Source organism: Heteronotia binoei, chromosome 4 (assembly GCF_032191835.1).
Source record: "Heteronotia binoei isolate CCM8104 ecotype False Entrance Well chromosome 4, APGP_CSIRO_Hbin_v1, whole genome shotgun sequence".
In the NCBI taxonomy this organism is placed as follows: Eukaryota; Metazoa; Chordata; class Lepidosauria; order Squamata; family Gekkonidae; genus Heteronotia; species Heteronotia binoei.
Genome location: NC_083226.1, coordinates 74,419,947 through 74,435,452, shown reverse-complemented (window position 1 = coordinate 74,435,452; position 15,506 = coordinate 74,419,947). Strand labels below are relative to the sequence as shown.

The 15,506-nt window shown below is 42.1% G+C and overlaps 1 protein-coding gene across 1 annotated transcript in view; it reads left to right on the top strand.

Moving 5' to 3' along the window:
• LOC132570118 (F-box/LRR-repeat protein 2-like) overlaps nucleotides 1-15,506 on the top strand; it is a 102,115-nt gene that overhangs the window by 40,588 nt on the left and 46,021 nt on the right. The window contains exons 6-7 of the mRNA XM_060236551.1: nucleotides 11,041-11,210; nucleotides 14,469-14,620. Of these exons, the coding sequence (XP_060092534.1) occupies nucleotides 11,041-11,210; nucleotides 14,469-14,620 (322 nt within the window). The remainder of the gene's footprint in view (nucleotides 1-11,040; nucleotides 11,211-14,468; nucleotides 14,621-15,506) is intronic.

Below are 15,506 nucleotides of genomic sequence, written 5' to 3'. Positions count from 1 at the left end.
AATCTGTCAGGTGGGGGAACTGGGCACTTGGCTGGAGCACTGGCCGCAGGTTGTTGCTGCAAGTGCACTACTGCCTGTGTCAGCTGCTGTACCTGGGCTTGGAGCGCAGCCAGTAGTCCTGCGGTTCCACTTGCTTCAGCATCCATCCTGTGGAATGGGCGTTTGTGTTGGTGGAAGCAATCTGTCACGGGCTGAGGCCGGGTCAGGCAAAGTCCAGGGGCAGTCCAAGGTCTGTAGCTGGTGAGCAAAGAGGGTCCAAGGCGCCAAAACCGAATCACAGTCCAGGTATCGCAGGTCAGAGGTTCAGAAGCCGGAGTCAGGGGGTCCAGAAGTCAAAGCCAAAGTCAGGGAGTCCAGAAGCCAAAGTCAAAAGCCGAAGTGGATGCTAGAACGTCAGGTAAGTGACTAGTTGCTTCCACAAAGCCTCCTCCCAAAGCCCACAGCTATATAGCCCTCTGCTGGCTGTTGCCCATTTGGGCTAATTGCTGGCTCAGAGAGGCAGCCAGGATCCTGCTGAGACTCAAGCATCCTCACTCCAGAAGGGCCAGAATCCTTTCAAAACTCAGGGCTCAGGGAGTGTCTTGCTTATGAGCGTGCTGCCCTCCTCCAATCCCTGAGGTCCTGACGAAGGTGGTCACGCACACGAGCCACCCGAGAGGGTGAGGCAGGGGGGCTTGGATCTTCTCCAGCAGGAGGCAGGGGCACTGGTGCAGGTGGCAGGGGCACAGTTTCTTCTGCAGGCTCAGCTTCTTCTGCAGGGTCCCCAGCACCCATGACACAGTGACCATAACATTATTGATTTCACTTTTTGTATAAATAGGGAGTTGCCTTAAAAGACCAGCACAACCACATTTAACTTTAAAAGGAGATGAGGAAGCATGTGAAGAGGAAACTGAAAGGAAAGGTAAATACAGTCAATACCCTTGGGGAAGCTTGGAGGCTATTTAATACTACAATCCTAGAAGCTCAGATAAAATATATACCACAAGTTAGGAAGGGCACAAACAGGTATAAGAAAAGGCCTGCATGGTTAACAAACAAAGTAATGGAAGCTGTAAAAGGTAAAAAGGATGCCTTTAAGCGGTGGAAAGCTAGTCTGAGTGAGATTAATAAAAGGGAACACAGGCTGTGGCAATCAAATGCAAGACTGTGATCCGGCAGGCAAAAAGGGACTATGAAGAGCATATTGCAAAAAACATAAAGACCAACAATAAAAATTTCTTCAAATATATTAGAAGCAGGAAACCAGCCAAGGAGGCAGTGGGGTCCTTGGATGACCAAGGGGTCAAAGGATTACTGAAGGAGAATAGGGAAATGGCTGAGAAGCTGAATGCATTTTTTGCCTCCGTCTTCACTGTGGAAGATGAGAAGTGTGTTCCCGCTGCAGAATCACTAATTTTGGAAGGGGTGTTGAAAGTCCTGAGTCAGATTGAGGTGACAAGAGAGGAGGTCCTACAACTGATTGACGAATTAAAAACTAAGGGGAGGGACGGTGGCTCAGTGGTAGAGCATCTGCTTGGGAAGCAGAAGGTCCCAGGTTCAATCCCCGGCATCTCCAAAAAAAGGGTCCAGGCAAATAGGTGTGAAAAACCTCAGCTTGAGACCCTGGAGAGCCGCTGCCAGTCTGAGAAGACAATACTGACTTTGATGGACCAAGGGTCTGATTCCGTATAAGGCAGCTTCATATGTTCATATGTTCATAATAAGTCACCAGGTCCGGATGGCATACATCCAAGAGTTCTGAAAGAACTCAAAGTTGAACTTGTGAATCTTCTGACAAAAATATGTAATCTTTCATTGAAATCTGCCTCGGTTCCTGAGGACTGGAAGGTAGCAAATGTCACCGCCATCTTTAAAAAGGGTTCCAGAGGAGATCCGGGAAATTACAGGCCAGTCAGTGTGACTTCAATACTGGGAAAGTTGGTAGAAAGCATTATCAAGGACAGAATGAGTAGGCACATTGATGAACACAAGTTATTGAGGAATACTCAGCATGGGTTCTGTAAGGGAAGATCTTGCCTCCCTAACCTGTTACAGTTCTTTGAGGGGGTGAACAAACATGTGGACAAAGGGGACCCAATAGATGTTGTTTACCTTGACTTCCAGAAAGCTTTTGATAAAGTTCCTCATCAAAGTCTCCTTAGTAAGCTCGAGAGTCATGGAGTAAAAGGACAGGTCCTCTTGTGGATCAAAAACTGGCTAATTAATAGGAAGCAGAGAGTGAGTATAAATAGGCAGTCTTCACAGTGGAGGACAGTAAGCAGTGGGGTGCCGCAGGGCTCAGTACTGGGTCCCGTGCTCTTTAACTTGTTCATTAATGATCTGGAGTTGGGAGTAAGCAGTGAAGTGGCCAAGTTTGCAGATGACACTAAATTGTTCGGGGTGGTGAGAACCAGAGAGGATTGTGAGGCATTCCAAAGGGATTTATTGAGGCTGGTTGAGTGGGCATCAACGTGGCAGATGAGGTTCAATGTGGCCAAGTGCAAAGTAATGCACATTGGGGCCAAGAATTCCAGCTACAAATACAAACTGATGGGTTGTGAGCTGGCAGAGACTGACCAAGAGAGAGATCTTGGGATCATGGTAAATAACTCACTGAAAATGTCAAGACAGTGTGCGATTGGGAATTATTAGGAAGGGAGTTGAAAACAAATCAGCCAGTATCATAGTGCCACTGTATAAATTGAATGGTGCGGTCTCATTTGGAATACTGTGTACAATTCCAGTCTCCGCACCTCTAAAAGGATATTATAGCATTGAAAAAAGTGCAGAAAAGGGCAACTAGAATGATTAAAGGTTTGGAACACTTTTCCTATGAAGAAGGGTTATAACACTTGCCGCTCTTTAGGTTGGAGAAACGTCGACTGCGGAGTGACATGATAGAGATTTACAAGATTATGCATGGGATGGAGAAAGTAGAGAAAGAAGTCCTTTTCTCCCTTTCTCACAATGCAAGAACTCGTGGGCATTCAATGAAATTGCTGAGCAGTGAGGTTAAAACGGATAAAAGGAAGTACTTCTTCACCCAAAGGGTAATTAACATGTGGAATTCACTGCCACAGGATGTGGTGGCGGCTACAAGCATAGCCAGCTTTAAGAGGATGTTGGATAAAAATATGGAGCAGAGGTCCATCAGTGGCTATTAGCCACAGTATATGTGTATATATGTGTGTGTGTGTATGTGTATATATGTGTGTGACACACACACATACACACATATATTGGCCACTGTGTGACACAGAGTGTTGGACTGGATAGGACATTTGCCTGATCCAACATGACCTCTCTTATGTTCTTAAGGGAAAATGAGAAAGTTGCACTCCACAAGCTCTCCCACTTACGAACTTCATAGGACACAAGCCAGTACAACACAAGGAGTCTGTTGAGATTCTCTAAGTATGTCTGCATATTCACCATTTTGATATCATTTGATGATATCATTTTTTATATTATTTTATGACCACAGTTTTTTGCCCAGCTTTGGAGGCTGCGCTGGCTGTTCCCCCAAATTTCAGAAGTGGATCATATAGTGTATTGTGGCTAGAAGTGAGAGGAGTTTCACATGCTCTGTTGCACATTCCAGGGCTGGTGTCAGCATATCCTATGGTGGGGCGGCTGTCAGGACCCAGAGCTTTGGGCATGGACCACTTTCACTGGCCCTCCCACCTGCTCACTTCTTTGTAAGTGCTCTGCTACCCATGTTCCCAGCTGCATATGCTGCTCAGTGCCATTGGGGGAAGCTGTGCAAGTAGTACACAGAGCAGAAGTGCAGTGAAAGAGAGCTGCTCATTATATTTTATCTTTGGGCATTATATTTTATCTTTGGCCAAAAACCAGTTTACATTTGCGACGCAAAACCCGCGGGACTTTGCGGCTCTTCCGGGTTCTGCGGAGCAATTAGTGCGAAATCCGTGCAGACGCTGCGCGGTGAAGAGGGACGTCGCTCCCAAGTAAGGTCAGTACGAAAACGCTCTTTGCTTAAAGGATATATTTTTTAAAATGTATGGTGACCACTTGTTGGATTAGCAGGGGATGAGACTGAGTGGTGTTAACAAAAATTACCTATGGATAATTATTTAACAAGGAACAAAGTAATACCTACCATTTTGGGATGTCATTTAAATATATATCCAAGAAAAATATATATAGCTGCCAAATATTTTAAAATGTGTAGTCCAGGGGTGTCAAACATGTGGCCTGGGGGCTGAATCAGACCCCCGGAGGGCTCCTATCAGGTCCCCAAGCAACTGGCTCTTGTCTGCTTCCTTCCTCTCTCTTGCTTACTTCTGCATCTCACCTTGCTTTGCAAGGCTTGCTCAATTGCACAGGAGCTACAGAACAAAACCTCTATTTTTTCTATTGGTTGAGCTCCCTAGGAGCCCTCAGGTTCATATCATGTAAGCTCCCTAGGAACCCTCAGGTTTATGTCATCTGGTGCGACTGAGTAAATTGTTAGTTTTTAATTTGTCCATTAGCCCTAGAACTTCATTTCTACCTCATCTTTATTTGATTCAGTTTTCGCAGATCCTCTTCCTGTAAACTGTTGTACTGGTACTAGTCTCTTTCCAGTATTATCTACAGTAAAGTCCGACACAAGGGATTAATTCAGCTTCTCAGTAATTTCTCGGTCTCCCTTTAACTCCTTTCATTTCTTTTTCATCTAGTAGCCCAACTCCTTTCTAGCTGTTTTCCTGCTTCTAAATTAATTTTTTAAAAGTATATTAGTGGTTTAATGATTTTAGCAATGTGTTCCTTCTTGCTGTCAGCTTAGGTTTGTTTTGCCAGAGCCTGTGTCCCTTGCTGTAGTTGTTTGCTCTTTATGGCTTCTTTGACAATGCTAATTGACCTTGCAGGCATTCTTGCAGAAGGTCAAAGGCCTTTTTACATCTATTTTAAGATCATGGTGACAAATGAAAGAATCCACACACTATACTGTTCTTATTGGGACAAGATATACAGAACTTCTCACCTAAATTAGCATACGTTGTATGCAAGCCTACCTTTCTTTGTGGTATTAAGTTAACTTTTGTTGCTATTGAAAAACTGAGCTATTTAAATCAGAAATGGCTTGTTTGCACAGCATATATCCAAGGACTATTGCTCTGCAAGAACATTTTCTTCTGCGAGAACAAAAACTCCACCTGCTAATAAAACACTTCTGAACACAAGGAAAGGTAAGGGTGAAACTGCTGTTTTTAAAGATGGCCCTGATTCTTCTTATATTTTGATTACCTCAGTGGGTTTGGGAATTAAATAGCAATAATGGCAGTTGTTATCCTTATTTAAATCAGTATTATCGGTTAGAATTGTTTAGTTTGCTATAGTGAAATATCAGTTTTTCTGTTAAGGGACATTTTTTTGTTATGGGGACAAGCAGTGTAGAGCAAGACATTACTGACATGCTTATGCTTCTTAATAATAAACAGAACTGACATGCTTATGCTTCTTAATAATAAAGACAAGTGGTATATCACACAAAAATTTCAGGTTTATTACAATTTACATGTAGAACATATTACTACTCTAACAACTAATGGACAACACTAATTTTCAAACTGTTCAGCTCTGAAGTTTAACATGGTATAATGCAAGCTAAATTGGGTTAGACTATATAAAATAAATTTCATACAGCACCAAGAATTATTCTGACAGAAAACCTAGTAATGGCTATTCTTCCACTCAGCAAGTGTACAACTATAATGCTGAATTTGAGACCCAGGTTCAAGTCCCTACTGACATTCTCAGCCTCACCTTATTCACAGGATGGCTGTTGTAATCTAGTAGCCCTTTGCGCAACTTGAAATCTGTTCAGCATCATACAGTATAATCAAGTCTGCATCATACCTTCTCCGTTCTGCCTGTTTGATTTTACAAATCTCAGTAAGTCAAGCGGAATATAAATAAATTAGACCATAAATAAATCAGTACCTCCACATAGTTCAGTGAGACAAATGGATCATAAATGCCAAATAATAATTAAAACCAACCATGGATTCTCTAAACTTTGAACTTGCTAAAGCATGCTGACCCGTAGAGAATTGTATTGCCATTCTGCCCTTTTCAGCTGATTGAACAATTAAAATAGAAGTCGATGTGATTGGGCATGAAATTTGTCTATGAATGTAAAAATCAGGTTTTAAAAGAAACTTTGGGACTTTGCAGGAAGGAGGAAGGTAGTGGCACCATTGCTTTGAGCTAATTTTTGTTGCTTTGGGCGGGTTCCTGGAGAGGAGGCACAATTTTTTGCTAAATAAATAACTTGAGATGTCAGAGAAAGAAGCTGGGCTTTTCTGTGTGCAAAGTAATTGCTGCATCAGTGAGCCGTGGCCTTATCCCTTACAATGAAATATACAGCAGTTAATTATTCTTCATTCTCACCAATGCACATCAAGTCAAGGCAGTGGAGTGGATTCTGTGCACTTTTTTCTGCCAGCACAAGAAACCTCCCATTGGTGATAGACGCTTTGCTGACAGAAAAAGCAGAAGAGGTGATTTTTACTGTTTCCTGCTCTTTGTTGCAGCCACCTGTTTTGCATGGCTTTTAGTAGAGGTGGAACCACAGTCCTTGGAATCACTTTTTCAGGCAGGAGTTGGGAAAAGGGAGGGATGGGGAAAGTCTGCCTAGCATCCAGCCCATTGACATTAAAAGTTACTCGATATGTGAATTATTTAAGGGTCTATAACTACTTTTCACATTTTTAATAACCAGTTTTCAAATTTGTATTTACAACTTTTAGTTGGTCATTCCTCCAGGGAACTCAGGATGGTGTTTATAGCTAGCAAATAGTTAACCTTAAGTAACAGCAGTATACTAATGTAAAAGTGCATGAAGTACCTTTTGTTGCACTGACTGTTTTGTGACTAAGTCTGTTTGAAAATTTATCCAACAGCAAGTACCTATTCCATTGCTATGTACACTACTGAGTGGTGACAACTGGACACATGCAAGTAAAAGAGAAGCTTTTCTTTGCAAATGTGTCCATAACTTGTTTCTTGACTGTCTGTTAGTGTCATTCTGCTGACAATGTAAATCACATTTTTTACTACTTTAAAGCAAAACTGATTCACAATGAATTCTTCAGATCTTCCGCCACCACACTCAGATGCTAAGATTGTGCCTTTCTTCCCAAAGCCTTTGGTCACTACTTGCAGAAGCTGCAAGTCAGTGACTTGTATCTTAACATATCATAACTAAATCAGGCAGGATGAGACACATCCTGAAATGCAAGAAAGAGGCCTCCATAATATAAAAGAAGTCTCCAGTGGGATAAAACAAGGAGGATAAGATAAGATCCTTTTCAGTTGGAGATTAAATGCTAGAGGGGAGGTGGGAAGAAATGGCTTTGAGACTAAATCCTTTGAGACTGTCAGGACCATAATTTGGAGAACATTGTGATTTTTTAAAACTAAAGCAGACTGCATACTGATGACCCCCTGCATAGTGCAATATTCTGCATACTGATGACACCTAAACCCATGCCTCTGGGCAACTTGGGTGAGGGGGTGCATATAGATATTTAACAGCATGGGGAAAAGCACCGCCCCCTATGGCACCCCACATTCTAGCAGATGCCTCTGGGAAAGTTGCCCTCCCAATGCCCCCCAAGTATTAGTAGTCCTGATAAGGTAGGTCTTATGTACAGACCGAAGCAGTACAGAACAAATTACCTGACATCACCAGCAGTACTTCACTGGCAGTGGAAGAAGCTGAGGGGAGAGAACTGAATTGCAGGAACTGATTCTAAGAATAAAGTAGGCTTTGACTGATGGTGAGCTGTTCTGTGTGGAAAGCCTAACCTAGTCAAGAGCAAGTGCCTTAATTATTAGGAAGCCATGTTTTGTTAAATCTGCTAAAGCAATATTGCTTTGTGATTGTCTGTGTTCTCTTTTCTGTGGAGCCTCTGTGTATGTCCAGTTGTATGGTAAGAATGTGTCAGCCAACAGTAATCAAGGCGGACAAAACCAGTGATGACATAATGAGGATGGGTAGATTGATTCCTTTTTTGAATATCATATTTTTGTATTGCATCTAAACAGGGCATTTTCTGCAGCAGTAACTCCTTTGCATATTAGGCCACACACCCCTGATGTAGCCAATCCTCCTGAAGTTTACAGTAGGCCCTGTACTAAGAGTCCTGTAAGCTCTTGGAGTATTTGGCTACATCAGGGGTGTGTGGCCTAATATGCACAGGAGTTCCTGCTACAAAAAAGCCCTGCATCTAAATATATATTGTTGCTTTGTTACATGATTGTATGTTGTTATAAAGTGAATTAACTTGCTATGACAGATTCTTGGAATGACCCTTTCCCCCCATCTGAAGACTTTTACTTTCCACTAGGTGGTTTCTGTTAAGTTTCTGTGACTAATATGGATTCTATGCAGGCTTCTGCTGGGTTTTTAATTATTTCCTCTTTATGGGTGTTGTCCCTTTAAGGGATTTGTGTGTGTGTATATATATATGCATGCTTTTACTTGGAAAAATGCTTCAACAGTTTACTAGATTAATATTGAATTCTGTGGCATTCCATTGGTCCTTCTTTTGCACCTTGTGTCACTTTGAGCGCCTCCTTTCTGTAAAACAGTTATGATTGTCATGAACAAGGCCAGGTTACCCAAAGAACAGAGCATGCTTTCTACAGCTTTGTTTATTCTGTTTTATGTGCAGTATTGTGGTGCAAGCAGTATGTGGCCTAAATGTGTTTATTGTGATAATCTTAGCTGTGATTTAAAGAAATATCGCCAGTTTACAGGATTTTTTGTAAAGTCCTGATTCCAGCCCATTTTGTTAAGAGTTAAATACTGTGTTTCAAAATAAATGTGTGTCATGTTGGTATCAGTAAATATTTAGTCAGAAGTAATCAAGTTTAAGATTGGAGGATAATGGCATAAACAGCAGGTGCTATTAATAAACACTTCAAAAAACACAGTTGTCTAGGCATCTTTAATTCCTTATTTGTCTTCATTTCTCAGCTTGAGGCCAAGACTCTGGTCTGGTTTCCTCTCTCTGCCTCTCTCCCCATCCTGAGAAATCCAAGATCATGTCCCCCTCATGCATACCAAAGCCAATTGTGCTACTCTTGTGTAAGATCCACTAGATAGTCTCTTCTTGACCCTTCACATCTTTCTCCCCAGTGGGGAAAACTCTTCTCTTTGTTACATTCTTTTAATGTTTTCAGTTCCAAAATGTCAGGGGCCAAGTGGCTGAGCTAATAAATTATCTTTTGTGCTTCATAGCTGCTGTTAGAGCCTACTGCACTTTACACAAGAGTTAATGGGGCTATTCTCATGTAAGGAAGATAGGCAGAAAGAACAAGGCTGCTGAAATGTTAAAACACTTTAGTGCATGTGCAAAAAACCCTGCGCGCGCACACACACAAACCAGAACAGATGGAACCCATGAGGGGAAGTCTGAACTTATCCCACTGATAGTGCAATCAACAAAAGTGGGGCAGCACATGTGAAAAAGCAAAAGGTGGCTGCAGTCTGAACAATACCCTGAAATAAACCTGCAAAATAAAACCTGTGAATGGTCAAGCTGTGGTGCTAATGCCAACTCAAAGACATTTTGCCTCTTCCATGTGCCTCTGGTTTTTCTATGAAGTTCTTTGAAATGTGTATTATCTTATATTATTATGTTATGCTTGAAATTGTAAGCACATTTATTTGGGGAAAACAGTGCCACCCTAAACAGAGATAACTTCTCCAAACCAACTGACTTCAGGGCTCATGATGCTGTCTTCTTGGTGAACATGGGCCTGCTGCCACCATTTTTATTAGGGTTGCCATGTCAAATTCAGAAAATATCTAGGGTCTTTGGGAGTGGAGCCTGGAGACTTTGGGGGTGGAGCCAGGAGACTTTCCCATTCCCTACAATAAATAAAAATACAGCAATGCCGTTCCCCTGAATACAGTCTTCATTTCCTCATCCCCCAGCAACTGCACTTCCCCTCTAATTTGACCATCTGCTGTATTTCAATCAACTTCATCAGACAATAAAAGGATAGTAGCCTATGGCGGTGGGTTTTTCCTCCATTCCATAATCAGGTTCTAGTTAACTCAATTTTACTATTTGCACAATTTTTGAAACTAATGCAAAACAAACAGAGGGACAATATTGGCTTCTCTTACTTTCTTACATGGTTCACACACTGACAAGAGCCACGTGGCTCCGCTTGCTTGCTCTGCCCATGCAGCTTTCCTCCAACTGAGATTTAAAGCTACACACACAGTCCAAAACATAAGCAGTTTGCAAGGTTTTTTAAAAATCTGCCAAGGTTTAAAGGCACATTGTGGCTATTGGGGTTGGCTTCCCCCACTGACGAGCTGGCTGGTGGTAGGAGGAGCCTGTAAAACTGAAGGGGATCCCTCCCTGGGACCTGGGGGCTGGCGAGCCTAATTTTAAGGCTGTGATTTTCTTCTTTCAAAAACACTGTGAGGGCCTGATCCTGAAAGCCTGCCTGATGGCACTCCAGCTGAATGGAGACCGAAGCAGTTTCCCCCTGGCTGAGGAGGCTTGAAACGAGCATTGTGGATGGGAACATGAGTCCTGGTGGCAGTAAAGATGAGAGTTCTTGACAGGAGATGAAGATACCCCTGTCTCTGCCTGTGGCTGTTCTCTCATTGCCTGGCAATCAGCACCGAGGGACCTTTACTGCCACCAGGGCTTCTGTTCCCTCCCCCTCCACTGTTTTCAAGCCTCCTCATCTGGGGGGAAGACTGAATACTAAAATGAGTTTCTTCTCACAAGACTGAACATAAATTAGTCCCATCTCAGTACCTGAAATAAGCGAAGGGAGAATGTTCAGCATGGGGATAATAGGTAAGGAGCTCCTAGCTCTGCTACATTTGCTATATTTGGTTTTTCTACACAACCTGCATTGGCTTCTGCATTCCCAAAGTACCTTTGTTCTGACTGGCATGTATCACTTTGATCATTTCTCCTGCTAATGTGAGTAGTCCTCATCATCATGCATTTTTTATTTGATACACATTCTTAGCTGATAAACCAAATCCAGTCTATAGTTGTCTTTTTTTTTCAGGGAAGGAGATCAAGCTTGTGAACTGCCGCTGCTTAAATGACAATTGGTTGATCAGTTTAGGGAGCCATCATCCTCAGCATTTCACACTTGATCATTGCCACAGTGAAAACCAGAGGATTACTGAGGTGGGATTGAAGCAGTTCTTTCAACAGTGCAAAGGCTCGCTCAAGGTAATGTCGCATTTAGAGGGAACATACATTTGGGGGTTTCTGAATTATACTAGGACTAGATTTTTTATTTTATTGTGCCCTGCTATGTGAACATAGTACAAAATCAATATAGGTAAACTTATTGGTTGGATCCAGCAATTAATGAGTGCAGATAGATGCAGATACTTCCACAGTTTTCAGGGATTTTAAAAACACACTACAGTAAAACTTTTTGGCTATTTTTTAGCTTGAAATATTCTGCCCCCAAAAGCTACTCCTAAGGGTCAGATAGATTTGGGAATGGAGTGAGATATGGCACTAGGGCTACAACCGGAAGGTGAATAGACCAGTCTTGAATACCTCTGAGTTCATGGAAAAACACATTCAAAAGTTGGAAAAGGCACTTTTTGTCAATTCTCTCTTTTGATTTCATTCTCCTGTGATGCATCACAAAGCCTTTGCAGCCAGATGCTTTTTAGCTGATGGTGGGTGCTCTGCTGGGAAGCGATAAGTAGCAAAGATTCTGTTGACTAATTCAGTCAACTGCCCAGTATGTTGATGTAAGCTGCAGAAAGCAAAATCTTTTACTTGGGAGGGATGGTGGCTCAGTGGTAGAGCATCTGCTTGGGAAGCAGAAGGTCCCAGGTTCAATCCCTGGCATCTCCAAAAAAGGGTCCAGGCAAATAGATGTGAAAAACCTCAGCTTGAGACCCTGGAGAGCCACTGCTAGTCTGAGAAGGCAATACTGACTTTGATGGACCAAGGGTCTGATTCAGTATAAGGCAGCTTCATATGTTCATATATATATATATATATATATATATGTTCATATATGTACTTCTGAGCAATTTAACTGTTAACATATCTTATGAGGAATGTGCACATATTCTAATCTTCCTATACATATGGAGTCATGTTGGCTTTTGAAAGCTGTAATTATTTTCTGCTATTACAAAACTCTAATGGGCTCATTGTGGTGCTTGCAGTCATGCAGCAAACTAGGAAGAGCAACGCCACCCTTCTCAACTCATGCAAAATCATTTGTTCTTCTTGGCAAGACTTTTGCTTTGTCGATTTAGCAATAATTCATTCTAAAAATGTGACTGGAGCTTTACATATCTGAGGAACTGAACACACAAGCATAGTAGTCATCACAGTGGTGGGGTATTATTGGAAACAGATAACATATTACAATGAACTGCAAAGAGTTTAGGCCCACAGTGGGCTATTTTATTTTCCTATCCATAGCAGTTTTGCTCACAATCGTTTTGTTGACTTCAGGGAACTTATTTTTAATTTGAATCGCTGTATGTCTAGCTTAAAGAGCAAACGTTAGAAGTTTCCAGTTTTGACAAAAAATAAAATATAGATACAAGGCAATTTAGTCTTAGTTGTCATGAAGAATTTCCACAGCTGTTAATGATTATACAGAATAAGATCCTCAGACTTATCAAGCACTAACATGAAGGAAATTTCCCCCCTAAAATTCATAAGTGCCTTTTCCTGGAGAGAAGCTTCAGTAAGATCAGAGAGATTGCTGAATTTCAGCTGATAATGAAGCTCAGGACAACGTATCCTCCTGCACTGAACTGAAACCTAAGTTTCTTCTCTCATTACCAATGCCTGCTATTGTCATTTGGCATCTGAAATTAGTTAACTCTCCAGCATATAAGGACAGATGGACTCACATTCTAATCTAGCTGTATCTGAAGAAGTGAGCAGTGACTCATGAAAGCTCATGCCCTGCCACAAATTTTGTTAAGTTGTTGAGGCATTGCTGGACTCTTGTTCCCTTCTACTAATAAAGAATGCAAGTTGTGCTGTTAGGTTTCTCCCCATTCCCCCCCCCCCCCAATCTGTAAGAAATGGAAAGTTCTCTCTCTCTCCCCCTCTTCCTCTCTTGAAGAAGTGTGCTTATACAAAAAAGCTTAGATCTGGCATAAAACTTTGTAGGTCTGCTGCCATGGGATGTCATTTTCTCTCTCTCTTGGCTCTTTCCCTCCCCAGAGGGAGGAGGGGGAGAAGTCCTCAGGCAATTGAGGCAAGGCATTCTTACTCCCCTCTGTGAAGGAGGAATCAGGAGAGACTGGGCAAAAGGAGCTGCAATGCAAGAAACAGGAATTAGGAAGCAGCAGAGAGCCAGTTTCTTGGATGGCTGCATAGGTTCCCTGAAGGGAACGGATATGACTTGTGAACCATATGTCTGACACCCATGGTCTAATGTGATGTTTAAGAACTTTGGGGAGGGTTATAGACAGGTTGGCTAAAATGAGCTGCCACCTGTAGCTTGTGGCTTGCACTTGTACCTGACCATTGCTGAAATCCTGTCATGAAATGATTATAAGAGTCTACTAACAATCTACTGTATTATAGAATGGTGATAAGCACTGGACTGAATTCTGTCTAAATTCCATGTGTGGAAGCTACTTTCTGTCTCCCCAAAAGCCCCTGAAATGCTGCTTTTGAGGGAAAGATACATAGGGAGAAGCTAGGAGGTTGCCTCCCCTCTTATGGATCATGTGGGTCTTTTCACTAGAATCGAACCCAATGTAATTGCTGTAAAGGAAATAGAAAAGAGGTGTGGCTGGGCAGAAATCCTTACACAAGGTCAAGGGTCAAGAACCATATGATATTGGTGGGAAGGGATGCAGCTGCAAGAGGCAGGTAGAAAGGCTTCGGAATGGGAGGATGACAGGAAAGGAACTCAAGAGCTAAAGGAAGGGAGCCCAGAACAAGGGGGTGGGATATAGTGCCTGTCTAACAGAATTCTAGAGATTCTGAGCAACAGTGTCATAGTACCTTATTTTTTACTATATTCTAATTTTCTCACTGCCCAAATTATGAGAAAAGGTAGGAGATCCACCCATGAGCTCCACTCTCTGTCTATTCTCAACTTTAATTCAATAAACTCATTAACACGTGCATGAAAAAAAAATATACAAGGAAAAGAACCAGAGGAGAATGTAGACTATCCAGTGTTCAAATGCGGGAAGCTGGGGGCATGATTGGGCCCCTTACATCTATTCAAAGGCTTTATAGACCTCTTGCCCAGCACTCTTCCATATCTGTGGTTATGTACATGTCTCAGAAGGGCAGTCTGGTCTTCAGCTTTTCAGTGCTTTGTTCATTTCATATAACTTTCATTGATCTTGCACAATTTGAATCTGTTAATATGGAAACTTCGGATAGCATTATTTGAGAAGGAATATATGCTGTAGAAAACCCTATAATTTCATATGCTGACTGCATACTTGTAATTTTATTTTAATTTTTATATAGGAATTGAACATAAAAAACTGCAGTGGCCCTGGATTAAGAGGGGACACAGTTCTCCATGCAAGCACTTTCTGTAACCTCCTGACTACCGTAGATATAAGCTGGACAGGAGCAACTGATTCTGGACTAATAGGCCTAGTAATTGCTGCTAAAAGGTACACTTAAAGCAAATGCCAAATCCCATTCTTATGCTGTTGAGTGCTTGCCTAACCATTTTGCAGGACAGATCTGCAGAAACAAGGGAATAAAAACTGGTTAACTAATTAGATAATAGGTAAGAATGTAATAGAGTCAGAGGGAAAGGCATATTGACCCCTGCATGAGTGGAAAAGAATGATACAGGGTTTTGAGGTGATGAAGTTTTTATTGATGGCTCTTCTTCACCCAACAGAGCCCCATGGCACAGAGTGTTAAAGCTGCAGTAGTGTAGTCCTAAACTCTGCTCATGACCTGAGTTCGATCCCCAGTGGAAGCTGGGTTTTCAGGTAGCTCGAGGTTGACTCAGCCTTCCATCCTTCTGAGGTCGGTAAAATGAGTACCCAGCTTGCTGGGGCGGAAATGTAGATGACTGGGGAAGGCAATGGCAAACCACCCCATAAAAAGTCTGCCATGAAAACTTTGTGAAAGCAATGTCACCCCAGAGTGGGAAACGACTGGTGCTTGCACAGGGGCCCTTTCCTTTCCCTCTTCTTCACCCACCCACCTTCTTAGATGCCTTTTTAAAGAGCAGACCCTCTTCTTTCTTTGATGGAGAAAATCCTGCCCTTTGCTGTTCCTCTGTACTCCTGGGATAGGACTTGGCCCTCTCCACTCCTCCTTTTCTTCCTCTTCTCTTAGGTTTGCTTTTTTCTTCACTAATATCTCTGTTCCTCCTGTCTCCTGTCTTCAGCAGCATCCACCAATCTTCACACCTGGAAAAACCTTTTATACCATGAACCCTATATGCCTCTGGAGACTCTTTCCTTTCCTAGTTTTTGCCACAACATCATATATTACTTAATTTTCTTAAAAGGAGAGGTTTCTTTTGTATTCTATAAATGG